The sequence below is a fragment of the Onychomys torridus genome, chromosome 22 (assembly GCF_903995425.1).
Source record: "Onychomys torridus chromosome 22, mOncTor1.1, whole genome shotgun sequence".
In the NCBI taxonomy this organism is placed as follows: domain Eukaryota; kingdom Metazoa; phylum Chordata; class Mammalia; order Rodentia; family Cricetidae; genus Onychomys; species Onychomys torridus.
The window spans coordinates 31,489,982-31,510,333 of record NC_050464.1 but is presented as its reverse complement, the minus strand read 5'-3'; the positions used below and the strand labels follow the sequence as shown (position 1 = coordinate 31,510,333).

At 46.0% G+C, this 20,352-nt stretch overlaps 1 protein-coding gene across 8 annotated transcripts in view; it reads left to right on the top strand.

Annotated features, from left to right (window-relative positions):
- The window catches only part of Hectd4 (HECT domain E3 ubiquitin protein ligase 4), a 177,548-nt gene that overhangs the window by 83,673 nt on the left and 73,523 nt on the right, over nucleotides 1–20,352 (top strand). For 3 of the 8 annotated variants that reach the window (XM_036171558.1, XM_036171556.1, XM_036171555.1), the window contains exons 15-29: nucleotides 2,162–2,267; nucleotides 3,041–3,161; nucleotides 3,728–3,856; nucleotides 5,804–5,928; nucleotides 7,834–7,987; nucleotides 8,395–8,495; nucleotides 9,775–9,973; nucleotides 12,029–12,175; nucleotides 13,150–13,254; nucleotides 14,040–14,203; nucleotides 14,669–14,902; nucleotides 16,440–16,632; nucleotides 16,791–16,895; nucleotides 17,903–17,991; nucleotides 18,270–18,445. In XM_036171558.1, the coding sequence (XP_036027451.1) occupies nucleotides 2,162–2,267; nucleotides 3,041–3,161; nucleotides 3,728–3,856; nucleotides 5,804–5,928; nucleotides 7,834–7,987; nucleotides 8,395–8,495; nucleotides 9,775–9,973; nucleotides 12,029–12,175; nucleotides 13,150–13,254; nucleotides 14,040–14,203; nucleotides 14,669–14,902; nucleotides 16,440–16,632; nucleotides 16,791–16,895; nucleotides 17,903–17,991; nucleotides 18,270–18,445 (2,148 nt within the window). The remainder of the gene's footprint in view (nucleotides 1–2,161; nucleotides 2,268–3,040; nucleotides 3,162–3,727; nucleotides 3,857–5,803; nucleotides 5,929–7,833; nucleotides 7,988–8,394; nucleotides 8,496–9,774; nucleotides 9,974–12,028; nucleotides 12,176–13,149; nucleotides 13,255–14,039; nucleotides 14,204–14,668; nucleotides 14,903–16,439; nucleotides 16,633–16,790; nucleotides 16,896–17,902; nucleotides 17,992–18,269; nucleotides 18,446–20,352) is intronic. The other 5 variants (XM_036171563.1, XM_036171560.1, XM_036171561.1 and 2 more) reach the window with 4 other exon arrangements.

The window sequence follows — 20,352 nt, the reverse complement described above, 5'->3', positions numbered from 1 at the left end:
GTGCTGGGAACCACTGACCCATATCTTTCTCCTGTTCTCTCTTTTTACTTTTTAAGAGCGTTTGTCACTGGGCTGGAGAGATGGTTCAGAGGTTAAGAGCACTGGGTGCTCTTCCAGAAGTCCTGAGTTCAATTCCCAGCACCCACATGGTGGCTCACAACCATCTATAATGAGATCTGGTGTCCTCTTACGACATGCAGGCACACGTGCAGGTAGAACACTACACATAATACATGAATAAGTCTTTAAAAAGGAGAGAGAGAGAGAGAGAAAGAGAGAGAATCACTAATTTTCCCAGGATGGCCTTGAACTTTCAGTTCTCCTCCTTCAGCCTCCTGAATAGCTGGAATATGCTAATCTTTCTTGTTGTTCCCAAGGAAACAGCTGGGCACTGATACAGTGGGTTCTCACTTTCTTCCTATTAGTCAGCATACTTGAGAAAATGTGTATTGGGGCTGGAGAGGTGGGTCAGTGGTTAAGAGCACTGGCTGTTTCTTCAGAGGACCTGGACCATCACCCACATGGTGGCACACAAACATCTATCACTCCAGCTCCAGGAAATCTGATGCCCAGTTCTAACCTGTGCCAGCACCAGGGTTAACATGGTACATGTATATCAAGACAGAACACATTCGTGGGTGGAATGTTGGCTTACCATGCAAGAGTCCCTGGTTTCCTCCTAGTACTCAAGACAAACAGCATCATGTATGTGCACAGACACCAGCACTGCAGGTTGAAAGCAGAAGCCACAATTCAAGGATCAAGCTTTATCCCTCTTCCTTTGTCCTGACTCAAGATGTTTGGCACATCTAAAAATAGATGACTTCCTATTCTAGCATTGTGATGCACCTGCAATTCCAGCACGTGGGCAGTAGAAGCAGGATGGTGAGGAATTTAGTGTCATCCTCAGCCTTATAGAGAGTTCAGGGCCATCCTGAGATATGTGAGACCCTGTCTCAAACAAACAAATGAGAATCAAAAACAAAACCAGTTTCTTTTCTTTTTTTCTCTTCTCTTCCCTTCCCTTCTCTTCTCCTCTCGTCTCCCCTCCCCTCCCCTCCCCTCCCCTCCCCTCCCCTCCCCTCCCCTCCCCTCCTCTCTCTCTCAAACCCTGGCTGTCCTGGAACTTGCTCTGTAGACCAGGCTGGCTTCGAACTCAGAGATCCACCTGTCTCTGCCTCCTGAGTGCTGGGATTAAAGGCCTGCACCACCAACCGCCCAGCTTCTTTTCTCTTTTTTTAATTAATTAATTTTTAAAATTTTTTATTTATATTTATTTATTTATTTTAGTTTTTTGAGACAGGGTTTCTCTGTGTAGCCCTGGCTGCTCTGGAACTCTCTCTGTAGACCAGGCTGACCTTGAACTGCCTCCTGAGTGCTGGGATTAAAGGCAGGCTCGACTACCACCTAGTTCTCTTGATGATTTCTTTGTTTTTGTTTTTTTTGTTTGTTTGTTTTTGTTTTTTTAAGATATATTTATTTATTATGTACACAGTGTTCTGCATGTGTGTCCCTACAGGCCAGAAGAGGGCACCAGATCTCATTACAAGTGGTTGTGAGCCACCATGTGGTTGCTGGGAATTGAACTCAGGACCTCTGGGTGAGCAGTCAGTGCTCTTAACCACTGAGCCATCTCTCCAGCCCTGTTTTTGGGTTTTTTGAGATAGGGATTCTCTGTATTATTTGTTGCCTGTCCTAGACTAGCTCTGTAGCCCAGGCTGGCCTCAAACTCACAGAGCTCCACCTGGCTCCGCCTCCCAAGTGCTGGAATCAAAGGCGTGCACCACCACTGCCCGGCTTCTCTTGATGATTTCTAACCCAGGATTTTTGTTTGTTTGTTTATGACCTGCCGGGAAGGCAGGTCACACTTCATTGGACGTCCTACCTCTACTGTGCCCTGGTTGTGATGTTGTTTTGCTGCTGTTTGAATGAGTCTAAACGCTGTGCTCGGTGCTGTCCTCAGTCTACTTTGCAACTGTTTTCAAAATAACATCAGTTTTCTTTGGGTGGGGGATGCAGTTTGTGAAGATATTGCCCAACCTTCTTAAACTTGAGCATTCCTCCTGCCCCATCCTCCCAGACCCTGGAACTACAGCCCAATGTAGGTGGGTTTTCTAAGTGTTGTGACCAGGGTCACTCACAGAGTTTTGTCCTGTATCAGGAGAGAGAAACAGCGGACTCGCCCAGCTGCGAGATGTGATCCTAACCAACCTAGCTGAGCAGCTTCAGAACAACCGATTTGGCAGTGATGAGGATGAGCACTACAGGTGACACCGCTACTTGTCTGTTGCTGTGATTAAATACCGCAACCATGGGCAACTTGTGGGAGCAAGGCTTCCCTGGGGTTTGTGATTTTGGAAGGACAAGGGCGCATCATGACGAGTAGGCGTGGCTGCAAGCCGCTGGTGCCGTGGCAGAAGCTGGAAGCAGAGAGTGTGAAGTAGAAGTGGCACAAGGCTTTCAGTTCCAGAAGCCTGCTCCCAGTGACACACTTCCTCTAGCAAGGCTGCACCCCCAAGACCTCTCCAACCAGCACCAGCTCAGGACCATGTGCTCAAATGTGGTAGCCTGCTGCTAGCCTTTTTATAAGTGATGATTGACATTTAAATGTGCTCGACCAGTCATCTCCTGTGGTAGCTGATAAGGTGACTAGCATGTTGAGCCTAAATTGTGGGCCCACTGTAAGACAAGAAATCATGTGGTTGTCCTAAGAGTTGAACTAACACACCTCACTATGGTCCGTATTATCAGGGAAGTGTTTTAGGCTTGGGAAAGTCCTTAGCAGAAGTGATGGATGAGGGAAACCCTCTGCTTGCCCTCTGCGAAAGAAGCTGCATGCTGGAGCTAGGAGGTTATACCTTTGTTTTTCTGTTATGGTTCCTTCTAAAATACTTGAATCAGGAGGTAGGGCCCCATTTTGTGGAAATCGGTTTGCTTTGTGGTGTGTCCGTCCCATTGGTTTAATGACTTGATGGCAGAGTGAGTTAGCGTCTCCATTGTCCCTTACCAAGTATACTCTTTGTGTCCCCTTGTTTTAAAGACTCAATGATGAGCTCTTACACTACATCCTGAAGATTGTTGTGCGAGAATCCTGCATCCTAATCACCAAGTGCCAAACCGTTTCCAAGGATGATTTCCAGAAGCTCCTTTCAACTGTGCCTGTAAGTGAGGCCTTTACTGAGGCAGTGTTGTCTCCTCTCGGGAGTCTGTGGTGACTGAGCTTACCCTGGAAGTGTGCACAGGGGCAAGTCCACTTGGAGCACTTTCCTAAGAAGGGGAGATAAGACAGACAGAGGCCCTCCTCCCTGAGAAGCCTTATGGCTTGCTGCATTTGGAGTTTTGTTTTATGTAGGAGAGTTTCCTCTCTTAATCTAGCCTGTTTCCTAAACTCAGTGTGTTTTAGAGGCTGTTAGGAACCAATAAGTTCCTGAAGGGTTTGGGTGGAGTCTGCTGTAGGGATGTGAGTGAGGGGCAGGGAGAGTGTCAAGGGGTGAGAGCTGAGCCAGCCTTCAGAGTGGCCAGTGAGGGCCACACGGTGGAAGGCAAGAAGGCTAGTGTCAGCTCCTGCACTGAAAGCCACATGCCCACGGCTCCTTTGAGAAATTGTGTGCTCTCATCTCTGTGCTTCCTCCTTTTGTTTCTCTTGTGGAGATCTTATAAAAACGTGAGGGTACATGAGCCCTTTCAGCTGCAGGGAGGTCACTTAATGTCCTTATTTGTGTTAAAGGCTGCATCTTCCTGCCTGCGCTATCTGATGGCAGTTCAGAATCACCTTCTCAGTAACACTATTTTGATTAAGCCTGATGAGAATGATGACAGTGACAGCTCCTTGCAGGGAGAGACATTGAAGGTACAGGTAAACACAAGCTCTATTTCAACGACGCTTCCTCCACAGTGCTGAAGTTCTGTGTATATGACGTTAGAGTTGACGGCGCTGTTCATATTCTGTGAGAGGGCTGAGGCCACTCACGTCATAGGTCTCTGTCATTGCCAGTGCTCACACCATGTTTGTGACACTCTCATAACGTGTTACCATATGCTCCTGGTGGTCTCTTCGTGCCTTTGCTTCTTTCTGTGTGGTAAGGATGGTCACGTTTGGCACCCACAAATGATCTCACTGCACTTTAAAGTCAACTAACCACTTCCAGTATTTGTATGCCTTTATAGTCCTTTTATTTAAATAACTGAAGATGATAAGTTTTGATCTTTGAATAATTTCTAACCATATAGATCATTTAATTTTGTTACTACTTCTAAATGAGCATCTGTGTAAACTCATTCTTTTGTTTGTATATGACAATATTGTAATTCTTTGAGTTTGAGGCCAGCTTGGTCTACATAGTGAGTTCCAGACCCACCAGGACTACATGGTGAGACCCTTATTTAAAACAAAACAAAACCCTTTCTTTTTTTTTTTTTTAAATTAAAATATCCAAAGCCTGGTGTGGTCATAGATGCCTGTAATCCCAGTACTCCAGAGGTAGAAGCAGGAGCATTGGAGCTAGAGTTCACCATCTGGTACGCAGCAAGTTCAGAGCTAGTCTGGGTTACACAAGACCCTGTATCACAAAAAATAAAATGAAAAGTAATCATTTTTTCGGAAAACTAGAGAAAGTGGTATGAACTCTCTGACTTGACCACCCTGAAAACTTCACTAAGGAAGCCATAGAGTGTGTCCTCCGTTCTTCCTCCTTTATGCACCTGAGCCTTGGAATTCAGACATCTGCTAGCTGGTGTTAATGAATCAATCTTATTTCATGACCTGGTTTTAGACAGACAGGCATGCTTGAGTTGTTTTAATTGCCAGTCTTGTTTATTTAACTTGCCTGGTCTTGGTTTCCTTATTAGTAACAGAGATGATGCCATTTCCCTTGTGAGATGATGGCAGTGTTGTGGACAGGGCTATGGTCCCCATACTGTACTGTCATGTGGTGTGTGGTCAGTGTGTTCATATCACAGTTCCAGCTAGGAATTCCTTGTCTTTTAATGATATCTTAATTTTATAAAACAAACCCCAAGAAATGCCGATATACTCTCTACTGGAAAGTATTAAGAATTTTATAGATTCCTAATTAAATAGTATAGAGACGTAGAAAGACTCTTGGCAAGGGCAGGATGGGCTATGTGGTATAGCATCTCCAAGTAGAAACAAGACGCAGATACCATGTAGAGAGTTAGTTCACTGGTATTTTTGTCAGAAAATAGCTGTGAACTGAACTGTTCTGTGCCATTGCCTTGTGTTTCCTAACAGTCTGCACCCTCAGACAGTCTGTCCTGTTCTTTCATGTTCAGTAGCCCATAGCTGCTGCTGCTTTAACTGGGCTTTTCAACGCGTTGCATTTTTTAAGTGTGCTGGGCTTAGACATTAGGACAAGGCCACTTGTCCTGTTTCAGCATGCTCTGGTTTGTCGCATTTACTCACTGCCTGTACATGTGCTTTTTAATGTTGTGTTTTCTCTTCAGCTGTGCTCATAACCACCCAAGGCAGTCCTCCACCCGGACAGTGTCTGGGCCTCCAGGAGCGCTCTTGTGCTGGATGGGACGGGAGCTAGGCCTTGCTGCTAGACACACAGTGCCTTCCCTGTGAAATACTGCGTATTTCTAGCTGCACTCCAGACTCTGGCCTCCCAAGTCAAATTCCTGCCTGCCACCCAAGAGGAGCTCATTGCATTGGGCTTCTTCTGGCCACATCATTTCATCTGGGAATGTGTTGTGAAACACACACATCGTGTCATGTTGTCATTGTGAGCGTGCATTGTTCGTCACTAGGCTGGCAGCTAACCTTATGGTCTTTTCTGCCTAGGAGTTAAAGGCCAGTATTTTGGCTCTTGCCACCCAGATCCTGACTGGATGTGATGAAGTACTGGAGATGCTGCAGCAGGTCACCACTGCCCTCATAAACAGTGACATAGCTGACCGAGAGCAAAGGTGAGCATGGGGACTTTTAGAAAGGACCAGCTAGTGCACAAGCGTGCTTGTGAGATGGGGCTGAAATGGTGCTGTAGTGGCAAGAGTAGTCATACCCTTTAACATGCTTTTAGGTGAGCCTGAGCCTGAGCCTGCCCTGGGACCTAGTGTTAGCAGGTTCTGTTGTATAGCCTGACTGCCTCCGACACTGTCATTGTCCTCCAGCTGGCCTGGCTTCCTTTTCTTTTCTTTCTCTGTGTTTTTATTTTATTTTTTTTTAAGATTTACTTACTTACTTACTTACTTATCTATTTATTTATTTATTTATCTATCTATCTATCTATCTATCTATTTATTATGTATATAGTGTTCTGTCTGCATGTATCCCTGCAGGCTAGAAGAGGGCACCAGATCTCATCACAGATGGTTGTGAGCCACCATGTGGTTGCTGGGAATTGAACTCAGGACCTCTGGAAGAGCAGCCAGTGCTCTTAACCTCTGAGCCACCTCTCCAGCCCCTCTTTCTCTGTTTTAATTTTCTTTTATTCATTCATTCATTCATTCATTCATTTCTGAGGCAAGATTTCTCTACATAGCCCTGGCTATCCTAGGACTCATATATAAACCAGGCTTCGACAACCAGAGATCCACCTGCCTCTGCCCCACAAGTGCTGGGATCAAAGGTGTGTACCACCATACCCAGCTCAAATTTGCCTTTTAATCGTTTGCCTCAATGCTGTGCCTGGTTCCTTTGGGGAGGAAGTGATGTAGTGGTAGAGATAACTATGTGCCACACAGAAGGTGGAGGTGGCACTGACATAGTCCCTCAGGCTTACTGTCTTTGACTTCTGCAGATACCAGGTCCTCCCACAGAATCCCTGCCATCCTTGCTTTTCAAAATGAGTCACACACTGTGTTTTTATGTTACATTGACCTCATGTGACCTTGCAGTAGTCTTTGCTTCAGTGTGTCTGTCCCATGGCCTTGGTTGTTGCCCATTTGAAGATGGCAGATAGGAATTTGGGCTGAAAACACTATAACCCATGTAGGCATTGCACCAAGGCTTAGGAAAACATTGATTTTCCACTTTCAGTGCTTGGGAATAGGTGGAGTGTAATGGGGGATGCTAAAATGGGGTGCCCACTTCTCCTTTCAACTCTAGTATCCTCAGTAACATTGGAGAACTCACATGGCTCCCTTCTTTCTTAGAGAGATGGGCAGGCTTTGATCCTTCTAGCAGAGAAATGAGATACTAAGACAGTGATTTTAAAGACAAATTTTAAATCTGCCTATTTAGTAGTCAAAGTAATACACAAAGGAAGTTGAATGGTAGTTACTGAGGCTGGAGGAGGGGAGTTATTGCCAAACAGGTTTGGATTTGCAAGATAAATAGTTACAGAGATTGACAATGATAATGTTTGTACATTATTCTAACCCTGAAATGTATGCTTCAAAATGGTTAGGATAATAAATTGTATTTTAGGTGTATTTTGCCAGTATTAAAGTTATTAAAACAGATCTGCCTACTTCTAAAATGCACATAAGCCTCAGTTGCTATTCCAGGAGTGGAGGTCTTGGACTGTCAGCTGGCAAATCCACTTTGTAGCCCTTCATCCCTCCTTTCAGAGTCTCGGCACAATACAAAGCAAGCAGACCGGAGGCCAGAGACCTGGAAGGGCTCTGAGTACTTACAGAAGTCACAGTATTTCAGGACCCGTTTATGAAGTGCTGTGAGGACCCAGAGATCCATGACCTGGGCTGAAAATCATTCTTCTTCCCCTCTCCCTCAGAAATGGGCATTTGGGAAGTTGATGGAATTGACTGGTTTAAAGAGATGTGTTTGAGGAATTCTTGGGCATGGGGCGTGATGGTTGCTCTTCTCCAGGCATGAACTTGCTTAGGCTGTGTGCTTTCCTGAACTTGTAGGTTAAAAGGCTTGGAACAAGTGACCAAGGCCACTATGCTCGGTCACCTTCTCCCAGTGTTGCTGACCTCCCTGATGCACCCCAATCTGCAGACCTTGACCATGGCCGATGCCCTGATGCCTCAGCTGGTGCAACTGGTGCTCTACACCAGCCAGGTGGGCTCACCCTGACACACTCTCTGCACAGCTCCCTTTGCCACAGAAGGCATGCTAACATAGAAAACGTCCAAGTCCTCAAAAAAACCACATGTGCTAGGGGACAGATTTTCTATGTTTGTGTGGCATAATGAGTGGCTGGGGCCCAGCAAGTGTTGATTGCTGACCTACTGTAAAAGTGCTAATATGCAGCATTGGACAGCCTGCTTCACATCTAGTGTCCTGAGTCCCCTCGCCAGCTGGAGGAAAGCACTCAAGGTGTTTGTGTGTGTGTGTGGCCTCACTACTCACTAGTGGTTGTGCCCGAGAGTAGGAGGATAGCCAGGACTGTAAGCCTGCAAGTGTGACTTCTAAGTCCATGTTGGGAGCCACCCCAGTTAAGACATGCAAATGGTTTTGTGTTTCAGACGGCCTTGCTGCTTAAAACCCAGTGTCCGGTTTTTGCCGAGGTGGGCTGTTCCCCGTGTGGTGCCTCAGACACAAAGTGCAGGCTCTTCCCTGATGAGAGGTAACATGTGCCTGTGTCTCCCTTACTTACAGTCTGTACTCTGTTTACAAGAGTCACTTTTAGCTAGGATTAGCTAACTGAGAAAGAAGATACTTCAGGGCCAGAGTTTCACAGGCAGCTATAGATATGTTTTAAATTTACAGGGACAAGTGAAACTGCATTCCCTATAAGAGAAGGGGAATATTCAGAATTGATTTGAAACTCTCAGAGTAGGAGGCATACAAGAAACATTGAATTTGGTAGATTTATTATTATTACTATTATTATTTCGTGTGTGTGTGTGTGTGTGTGTGTGTGTGTGTGTGTGTGTGTGTGTTAGTTTTTGTTATTGTTTTGTGTTTAGACAGGGTCTTACTATATAGTCTTAGATGGCCTGACTCTCACTATGCAGACAAGATTGGTTTCAAAGTCACAGATGTCTGCTTTCCTCTGCCTCCTGAGCGCTAGATTTGAAGGTGTGTGTCGCCACACCCGGCTTGTTTTTAAGGGGGCAAGGGTTCAAGTGATCCTCCCATCCCAGCCTTTTATGGCAGAAACTTCCCTGTGTGGTTGGCTATTTTCTTCCTTCTCTCCCTCCCAACCCCCTGTCTTTTGAGGCATTCTCCTGTGTCCCAGGCTGGCTAAAACCTCCCAGTGTAGTTCAGGCTGTCCTTGAACACCTGACCCTCCAATATGTGCCTCCTTGGTGCTGGGCCTAACTTTTTACTGAGCAGTGAATGGCTGCCGTCAGCACAGCTCTGCCACGAAGCTAAAGCAAAGGAAGGGGCTTCCTGCCCCACGGGAGAGTTTCAGTTTGTGTTGGACAGCCTCAGGCTCCACGAGGTTCTTGCAAGTTGGATGAGAATGGAGAAGGAGGTTCCACAGGCACCTTTCCTGAGTAAAACTGCAGGGAATGCAGCTGGGGACTTAGGGAGTTGCTGCACTTTCACGAGCACTGAGGCTGTGGGGTTGGCACAAGTGCCCATCTTCAACCCACCCCAGGAACTTCTGAGGAGAGTTGTGAAGGTCTCCTTGAAATTTGAGTAGTGAATGCATGTGCAGTGCTCTAAGCTCGTGCGTGAGAAGTAATGTAGTGCCTTCCTCAGAAGACAAAAACTTGAGCATAGAGTGTTTTCAAATTCTTTCCATTGCTACTCAATACTTACATTGTAGGGTGTTGGCACACTGTGTGCTGTGGGAAACTTAAAACAGTTTCTTAACCTGTGTTCTGCAGTTTATGCTTGTTTTTGTTTTGTTTTCCTTGTTAAGCTGCCCCCACTTTCTCTTTCTCGGGTTTTAGAATGCTAGAAGAAAAGGAAGAGCCAGGCTTTCTCACTGGCTTAAAGATTCCTGCCCCGTGGGCTGCTGGGAAGACTGTGGAAACAGTACACCCTGTCAGAGACAACTATAAGTTTAAAGAGACTGTTCACATCCCAGGAGCTCGCTGCCTGTATCTACGGTTCGACGGCAGATGCTCGTCGCAATATGACTATGACAAAGTAAGCAGGAGTGGGTTATCTCTGCTGCCTCAACTTAGCTGCTGCTGCTGCTTTTCCTTTGCACTGGCTGCCATTCTTGACTGATTTCTGCCTGTAGGCCCCTCGCAGGAGACCCCTCAGATAGTGCTTTGGAGGGTAGGAACTGAGGGAGCTGAAGAGCCACAGCTCTGTGTCTGAGAGCAGGATTGTTAGGCATGTAGACACTGCCTCTGTACGTGCCCATGAGCTGGGACAGAGGACTTCCTGTGACTCTGCTGCCTCCCCTCCCCTCGTGAGAGTCATGTAAATGTGTGATGGCTGTTCATCTGAAAAGGTCTCAATGCCCAGCTCTTCTCATGTGTCCTCTGGAAGAAGGTGGCTTTTAGAAGTTCGGATGCACCTGCTTGTGTTTTCTTTTTTGTCATTATCTCAGGCACCTACAGATTTTGAGGAGCTGGTGGCTTAATGGCTATTTTGAAAAGGCAGGATTTTCTGCTGTTGCTGTTGAACTCATAAGGAAAGGCTAATGAAGGAACACACAGAGTAGACTGCACATTCTGTCTTCATGTCACTGGTCAGCTACATGTCACCTCTGCCCTTTGTGAACAGAGGAAGGGCAAATGGTCTTATCCCATCTCAGGAGACTTTTAGGGTAAAGGTAAAGAAAGAACTTAGCCACACCTGCCTTGAGATAGTGAGACACATGACCAAGAGATGTGAAATCCTCTTCCCCGTTAGATGTTAGGAGAGTCAAGAGTCCCAGATGTATGGAGGAGTTGAAAATGTGTCCTCAAAACTCACCTCTGCCTGCAACTAAGATGCTCTGTAGAGCCTGGCTCCAGCTCGCTTGTCTCCTTAGTTCAAGTGTTGTGCCTGCAGTGCTCATATGCAAACAGAAGTTACCACATTAGCTGGTATCATTCGTTTCTCCTTTAAAAATGAATCTTCTAGTGTGTACTGACTAGTGCCTGCCCTATACATAGAATTACGATTCACAAGGATGCTTACTCTTCTCATGGTCCCTGGTGCTGTCAGCAAGAGGTCTAAAGAGTGTGAGCTCACGAGCTGACCAAGAACCAGGTTAAAGATGCAGCTTTCACTGCCAAGCTGAGCTGCCAGGTATGGCAGAGTGTACTGTAGCCCCCAGGCCTGGTAGTTATGGAAGCCAGAGCTCTGTTTCCTCTGGATGTACTTGAATGCCAAGTGAGCTGTCACTCTCTTTCTTTTATGTTAGAAAAGGAGCCAGTGAGGGCCAGAGGGCCAGTAGATGAGGCTGGTGAAACAGAAGCCTGATGACTTCGCATAGACCCCCAAAACCCACACACAGGTGGGAGGAGGGCACTGACTTCACAGAGTTGTCCTCTGACCTTCCCACGTGGGCTGTGGCACACATGCCCCATGCACACATATCATGTGGACACACTTTAATAATAAAAAGCATCAGCCAATTGGATATAAGTGGGTGATAGGAGAATAGTATTAACAAATGAAAATTGTCTCTACAAGCAGCAGCCACCTTCCTGGCCCATATTTATGTCATTTCTTTTTATGCCATTGAGCAACATTCTAAGAATGTGTGGCTTATTTTCACTTTGTTGCATTTTTAATCCTTATTTATTTATTTTGGTTGGTTTTTTTTTTTTTTTTTTGGTGCTTTTATTTTGTATTAGGTATTAGAACCCGCCTATATTAGCTCATTTTGTTAATTTTGGGGAGGAATTAAGGGACCAGACTGCACCTTTTATTAATGATTTCAGATAACTATGACGAAAATAGCTATTTGAGAAATGCACATGCACAATAGCCAAGTGTAACTATTGAAGCCTTCATGTCCCTGTGATAGTAGAGCTTTGTAAATATAAGAAATATGCCTGGCAATAATTTTAGTCATTATTTTTCTTTGGCTGTCTTGTAAATACCAACAGCTAATTGCCTACAAACTTGTATCAGTTAGACCTATGAGGATCTATTAGTTATATTATAATGACACCAGTGTCTGGTTATAAATGTGTTTTTTTACAAATATTTTTTGCAGCCTCTTTATTTGTAGATGTTGTTTTTGTTTTTCTTTTACAGTCTAACAGTCTATTTTCTGTTTTGAAGTTGGTGATATACGCGGGGCCAAACACAAACAGTAGGAAGGTTGCTGAGTATGGAGGCAACACTCTGGGATATGGCAGCCGTAGTGTCTTAGGAACTGGTTGGCCGAAGGACTTGGTGAAGGTATGGTATCAAGTCACAACCTCTTTCTAGAAAAGAAAGGTGACCATAGGTTCTTCATGGGCCAAGGACTAACTCTAATCCCAGAGAGCATTTGCCGTGGGGACTTCAGATAATTAGGGTGGGTCCAGATTGCTAGGCCTACTACCTTCCCACTTGTATTCAGAATTACCCTCCTTTTTGCCTGTAGGATGTCAGACCCTTTCCATGCTAGACCTTGAATCCATCCACAGGGTTCTTTGTGGCCAGCAGTTGTCATTGCTGCTTCTTCCCTTGGGGGCTGGGCTGCCAGTCCCCCCAGAGTCCTGTTCTGGATGTGGACAGCAGGATGTGGCAATTTAAAAGTTTTGAGTTAATGTTTTCAAATGAATTTGGCCTTTAAAGAAAAAGAACAATCTGTTCTCAAACTGATATGACTAGGTCATGCTTTATCACCTGAGCCTTTGAGCTACTCACTACTGTGTACCCAGAGCACAAATGGATCAGAAGCTCACTAACCCAAATATACTTAGCACGTTTCCTGAGCTTGTCCGTAGCACACACAATTAGCCTGTTGCACACTTTAATAAGCCAGCGACAGCAGTCTGCCCAGATGCCTGGGTGAGCTAAATCTTGATCTGCTGCTCTTTGCCCTCCTCATTGACACATGTGAGGCTAGAAAGAGATAAGGAGAGAAAACGGCACAGGCGGATCTCTGTGAGTTTGAGGCCAGCCTGCTTTACATAGTGAGTTCCAGGACAGCCAGGGCTACCTAGAGAGACCCTATCTCAAAATAAAAAATAAATAAATAAAGTAAATCTCTAAGCCAGAGATTTGGTGGTAAACTCCTGTGATCCAGGTCTCTAGAAGCTGAGACAGGAGGACCATGAATTCAGAGTGAGACCTTATCTCAAAAACAAAGTCAATCTCTGAAATACATTGCTCTCTTGGAAATTGTTTGTCTTTCTTAAAGTTAATTTTCCCCCTTAAATCTTAAGGTTGAAGGCGATACAGTCACCTTCTCCTTTGAGATGAGAAGTGGCCGTGAGCACAACACTCCTGACAAAGCCATGTGGGGCTTTGCTTGCACAGTTCGCGCTCAGGTACTGACCCCAACCCTGTCCTGTGTGCCGTGGTGATGTAGGCTAGACCTGCCTTGGAAAAGGCAGAACATGAGGCACTCCTTCATCTGTCTCCTCATTAACAAATGGAAACCTAGCAGGAGTGAGTGGAATGGAATGAAAGGAGCTGGGACCTAAAGTCAGTTCAGCAGCACGGAAACCTGTGGCTAGCACTCTTGGAGGCCTGGAGAGGTGACCCGGCTCTAGCATGTTCCCGCAGGGCAAAGGCAGCTGGACACTCAGTTGACATAAGCATTTGGATTCTGGGTTAGGAGTGGGACTTCCCCTCAGGTTCTAATATATTTGGAGGTTACTAGAGCTTGACCCAGCACAGAGCCTAGCCTCTCAGGCCGAGCTGCCAGCCAGCATGTGCCTCCTGTGAGGCAGGGCTCTCTGTCCTGTTTATCAAGCAGAAGGGATGCTACCCAGGAAGCATGCGGGATTTCCCTGTAACTTCAGTGCGCTCACTGAAAGAATAACAGTCTGTACTATGGAGGTGTAACTGAGAGCAAGCAGCCTAGCTTCCTGTGTGTGGTTTGTGCTGTTTCTAATGAGAAGTCTGCCTAGCTGTTCACTTCTCAAAACCATGCTGAGACCTCATTCAGTGGTCACACCAGTACCACCCTTGTTTCTGATGTTGGGTACTGCACCTGGTGCTGCTCTGTGGAACCCAGTGGGGATGGTCCAGTGTGGTGCAGTGCAGCTTACCGTGTTCTGCCAGTGCCCACTGACACTGTGTGTGTGCTTTGCCCCTGTCTGCATTGTAGGAGTCCTCGGAGGATGTCTCGGGAGGCTTGCCCTTCCTGGTAGACCTAGCCTTAGGTCTGTCTGTGTTAGCTTGTTCCATGTTAAGAATCCTGTACAATGGACCAGAGATTACCAAAGAAGAGGAAGCCTGTCAGGAGCTATTGCGGTCCAAACTTTTACAAAGGTAACAAAGTCCACATGGAGCGACTTTTGCCCACAAACAGAAATAGACTTCACATGGAAAGATGCATGGTGTCTTAGTATTTGAGGAATGGGATAAAAATGACACCTCCTGCTTCTCAGCCCTACTCTAACTTTTCTTGGAACTGCGTAAGTTTTTTCTCCAGTTCAAACACTGTACCGTTGAAGGATGCCCCAAAGGGAGGCATGGTGGGGGGTGTGACCATGTGATGCTTTCAGCTTTTACTATGGGGCCCAGGGTTTCCTAAGAACATGGTGGAAGGGATGTAGATTCCCAAGAAAAAAAAGAGCACTTCCACCAAGTGCTCCAGTTAGCCTTTGGAGAAGGTTTGCTGATACACACTAAACACATCATGTGAGCTTTCTTGTGTCTGATGTACTGCAGCCACTCAACTAGCTTTCCAGTAATCTTAGAAGAGGAGTGAAGAGCTCGCTTCTCTCTCCCCAGGTGCCAATGGCAGGTGGAGGCCAACGGAGTCATCTCCCCTGCCCTCACTCCGAGTCCGTCTCCACTGCCTCTGACCATAGAGGAAGACAGAGAATTTACCTACCCCTCGGACGTCCTTGTGCCTCCTGTTGGGAACTACTTTGACCTGCCTCGGATCAGGCTGCCTCCAGGGATCATGATAAAGCTCAGGGAAATTTCTGGGCGTGCACGACCTCAGTTTAGACCAAGTATAAAGTATGTTCAGACAGTGGGGAGGCCAGGTTTCATTTTATGTCCAGCTAGTGACCCTTGACTTTAAGTTTACGCGGAGGAAGAGTGCTTTCCTATCGTGTATAACCTCTGGGTTTGAGCTCCAGCACCATAAAAAAATTCATTCAATTGTACGAAAACCTTACGTTTAGTTAGTGGACATGAGCTGAGTATTTAGTGAGCCAACCAGCTAGCATTGAGCCATGGCAGTTCTCGTGTGGCCCTCCAGCCACAGCCAGGCAGCCCTGGCAATGTTGGCATTCAGCCCCTCTTCGCAAGTGTCGAAACTGAGGGTCCTAATGGTGGGGCTGTTAGCTGGGTCTAAACAAGTTTCCCGTGGAGTTCCAATGCCTGTGAAACTTGACAAGTTCTAGCTTTCCCCTGACAGTTTGACCTTCCATCTGACCTCAGCGTCTCCTTTTGATTTCCATGCAGTCTGGGAACACATTCCTTGTGCTTCTCAGGAAAGAGACTCCAAGTCTGAGAGTCACAGATGTGCTTGTGCTGCCTCACCTGGGGTCATCCTCACGGGCACACGATGGCACGCGGGTGGAGGACAGCTTGTAGGAGCTGCTTCTCTCCTTCCACCATGCATGTCCTGGGGATCAAACTCAGGTTCTTAGACGTGGCAACAAGCCCCTTTCCAACTGAGCCCTCTCCGATCATCCATAAACAGTATTCTGTATAACCCGGTCTACACAGGCACTGTACACCACAGCCTCAGTACTGTATGAAGTCATCGTATCAGAAGAATAGTGCCGTGGCTGTTTTTTGTGTATGTGGGAGTGCATGCACCATGGTTGAGTACATAGAGGCCAGAGAAGGGACATACCCCTGCTCTATGACTCCCAGCCGCATGCTCTTACTGAACGAAGTTCAGTGGTTGGCGTTGCTGGCAGCCCATCAAGTGCCTGGACCCACCTATCCTACCCAGCACTGAGACAGCAGCTGTGTGCTGCCTCACCTGGCTTTGGGTGTTTTGTTTTTTCTTTCTTTTGAGACAGGGTTTCTCTGTGCAGCCTTGGCTGTCCTGGAATTCACTCTGTAGACCAGGCTGGCCTTGAACTCAGAGATCCCCCTGCCTCTACCTCCCAAGTGCTGGGATTAAAAGTGTGTGTCATCACTGCCCATCTGTCACCTGGGCTTTTATGTGTCTGCCAAGGACTGGCACTCATGTATCTAACCCAGCGACCAGCTCCTCAGCTTCCAGAATGTCTGGTCAAGAGCTTTAGACCTTTTCCAGCTGTACTATGACTCTAGCTCAAAATATACAAGTCTTATGAAGGGAAATACCTTTAATTTTGATTTTCAGCTTCATCAGACAGTGTCAGTTTTATTAACTACTACACTAAGTTGATTGCTAGCACACAGTGTCTGCGGGGCCACCATCTCTTCCTCTTGTGTAACACAAGGACTGTGGTGACCAGTGTTTGAGTCAAAGCCTATGATTTCCAGCTTGTTGTTTATGGTGCTGCTAAATTAAGTGTACCATATACCTGACTGGTTCCCATTGTCACCACAGAGAAGTGATTCAGCCTGATGTCATGGAGGAAATGGTGGTGTCCTGCGTTATTAAGCACTTGAACTTGGTTGATGCACTGCAGTCCCTGATCAATTTCCAGTATCAGGAAGAACATGCTGAGGAATATGATTTATTGTGTAAAATTATGGGAGAGACCTTTAAAAAACTCAATGCCATGGAGAGACAGCTGCAGGTAAGTGAAAAGGGTGGTGTGTATCAACTGTTGGAAACAGTTTCTTTCATGGCAAGTTTAAGAAGTTTCCAAAGCTGTTAGCCCAAATCCCAAGCTTATGATCGTCCCTGCTTTCTTTTGTCTGGCGTCTGTGTGCCCGTTGTCTTCCACCCCCGTAGAGCGTGGCCGAACTGGAGCAAAAGTGGCAAAGTGAGGTGGAGGATGCCGTGCAGGGCAAGCTGGAGAACAACATGCCTTTCTTCTATGACTACCATTTTAATGAGGTGCGTGCAGTGGGAGAGTCCCCACTGGGGTACGCCGTTGAGAGCAAAGGTGCCGTGTACTCACACGCTCGTGCATGCAGAGAAAGTAGTGTTCCTTCCAGAACCTTGTATACTGTGTGACCCCTTGTCTAAATGGCTAAATGAAAGCAGCCAGGAGGATGTGTTAGCACACAAGTCCTTGGTTTTAAGCTGGTTGATAGCTTTGTCAAAAGGCCAAAGAAATTACCATTGTTAGGCTGGTGAGATTCCCAGTGGTTGAGGTGCTTGCCACCAAGCCTAGTAAGTAACCTGAGTTCCAGCCCTGAGAACAGTGTGATAGGAGGACTTGTCCTCTAACCTCCACACAGGCACTCACTCACACAGTAATAAATAAGCAAATTAAGTAAGTAGAGGGAAAAGATATTACCATTATCAAATTTTGCTTTCAAGCTTTAAAAATCAAAAGAAAAATTTAAAAATACAGTTTGAGTTGGAAATCCCCAGAAAATAGACCATGCAAATTTTAAACTTTATCCTATCAAATAAAAGTATAATTTCAACATTCAAGAAGATAAGGCAGGAAGATTGAGTTTAGTGTCAGTCTGTGCTACAAATTGAGATGCTGTCTCTAAAGAGTTAGGTCCAAGGCTATAGCCCTCACGATAGAGCACTTGCTCAGCATGTCCAGGGCTCTGGTTTCACTTCTGCAGTGTGGAAAGTGCAAACAAACCAGCCAGTGGTGCACGCCTTTAATCCCTGCACCCGGGAGCGAGTACCCGGAGGATCTCTGTGAGTTCGAGGCCAGCCTGCTCTACAGAGTGAGATCCTGGACAGGCGCCAGACTACACAGAGAAACCCTGTCTCAAAAAACAAAACAAACACAAAAGCAGGTCTCACTTGTACAGGAGCAGAGTACACAAACCAAAGGCGGTGGTCGGCCCCAACTGCTGCCTCTGCTAACAAGTGTACAGTAAGCTTGGTTCTTGCAGGTCATGCATACCATCTTTTCTCGATTTTTCCTTCTTTAGAACAAAATGAAAGAACTAGAACTTTTGTGTTCAATGAAGGAAGTCTCCTTTGATGGAAATGATCTTGAAAACATGGTCCTCTCCCTGAGGTTAGTGATGTTACTCACTTTCAAGCTGGCTTCTTGCCTTGGTGCTCAGGACACTACAGGTTTTTCATCAGATAATACTCAGAGTTACTCACTGGTAAGTCCACAGCTCTGGTTTGAACACTCAGGAGGTAGCACAGGCATTTAAAACAGAGAACCATTGGACGGAGAAAGGGCAGATGAGAAGTGTTCACTAGGTGACTGCTTAGTTGCCCTCGTCCCTGAACGCTGAGTGGGCTGAGCTGGAGAACAACTAAACCCACCCCAGTCTCTCTCTCTAGGGAGAAGTTCCTCCAAGAAGTGAATTCCCTCACTCAGAAGCCCTCTCACCCCCTGGCCAAAACGAAGACACTGGTGAAGAGCCTGATGAACCGAGCCGAGCTGCTGCTGCATGTCACCATTGCAGCCCAGTCAGGCCTCACCAGGAGCATCTCAGGGACACCGGCAGAGACGCCTGGTACTGCTCCAGGCTCTTCATAAACAGACATCAACTATTGTTAACAAATCCACTCTCCTGGGTTTCTTATTTTCTTTAGTCTCTAAGACTTTATCCCTATGGAGTCATCTTGAATGGACCCCCTTTGGCTTTGAAGGTTCCTCCTGGGGCCTCTGAGGAGTGCAATGGCATGTGTTCGCGTAAACAGTACTCCCGTACTCCCTGTTTTAAGTTCATGGTTTTCGTAGTTACACATGCAGTTATATTTCAGAGTAACAGAAGCATTTATGTAATTAGCATTGTGAGTCTCATAGTGTGCCAGTCTTCCTCCCTCCCTCCCTCCCTTCCTTCCTTCCTTTTCTAGACAGACTGACAGTTTTGTAGACCAGGCTGGCTTCGAACTCTCAGAGATCCACCTGCCTCTGCTTCCCAAGTGCTGGGATCAAAGGTGTGTGCCACCACTGCCCAACTCAGTCTTTTTTCTTTACTCAAAGCTGGGTTTGCATTATATAGGCAGGACTTGCCATAAATTGATTATTACTGGAAATCACCAGATCACAGGGTTTTTTTTAAGTTTTTAAATTTTTTTTTTTTTTTTTTTTTTTTTTTTTTTTGCCAGAGCTGAGGACTGAACTAAGGGCCTTGTTAGGCAAGCGCTCTACCACTGAGCTAAATTCCCAACCCCAAAATTATTATTTTTTTAAGATGTATTTATTATGTGCCCAATGTTCTGCCTGTATGTATGCCTGCAGGCCAGAAGAGGGCACCAGATCTCATTACAGGTGGTTGTGAGCCACCATGTGGTTGCTAGGAATTGAACTCAGAACCTCTGGAAGAACAGCCAGTGCTCTTAACTGTTGTGCCATCTCTCTAGCTCCCTAAATTATTATTTTTTAACAATTATTTTATGTGTATGAGTGCTTTACCAGAATATATGTCTGTGTCTGGTGCTGGCAGTCCAGAAGAGGGCATTGGATCCCCTGGACCTGGAGTTACAAATAGTTGTAAGCCACTATGTGGGTGCTGGGCATCAGCCCAGGTCTTCAGGAAGAACAGAAAGTACTCTTAAGCTCTGAGCCACTTCTCCAGGCTTCTCTTCCAGGTTACATTTTAATTCTTAGTTTGTAAATTTTCCCAGGGAAATCAGTGAGTTACCAACATGGTCCACTATGTGCATCCCTGGCCTTTAAAACCGCCTTTGTTGAATTAGAGCCGTCAATTTTTAATTGAAACTTTAGACACTCCGTGAAGTTGATTACACTCTCTAGGGGGCTTGCAATCATAGGACAGGCTGGTAGCACCTGAGAGGTAGGTTTACCGTATTTTAGATTTAAGCTGTCTACTCTTAAGATGTGAAGGGACTTCTCCCTACAATTTTGTCTTGTTTTTTCCTTTTCATCTGTGTGTATGGGGTCATGTGTACTTGGGCCTTCAGAGGCCTAAGGTTGAGGTTACCTTTAGCAGCTCTTCCTCCTTGTCCCTTGGGGCAGAGCCTCTGGCTCAAACCCAAAGCTCACCCATATGGCTAGGCTTTCTTACTAGCCAGCTTACTCTGGGGCCACCATACCCACCTGATATTTACATGGATTCTGGAGATCTGCACATTGGTCCTCAGGCAGCTATGGCAAGCTCTTTAATGTTTGAGCCATCTCCCCAGCTCCTCAATTTATTTATTTTTTTAAATAAAACAACTTGGGGGGCTGGAGAGATGGCTCAGAGGTTAAGAGCACCAACTGCTCTTCCAGAGGTCCTGAGTTCAATTCCCAGCACCCACATGGTGGCTCACAACCATCTGTAATGAGATCTGTCACCCTCTTCTGTATACACAATAAATAAATAAATCTTTAAAAAATAAAAAATAAAAAAATAATAAAACAACTTGGGCCTGGTGAGGTGGCTTAGCCATTAAGAGTACTGGCTACTCTTCC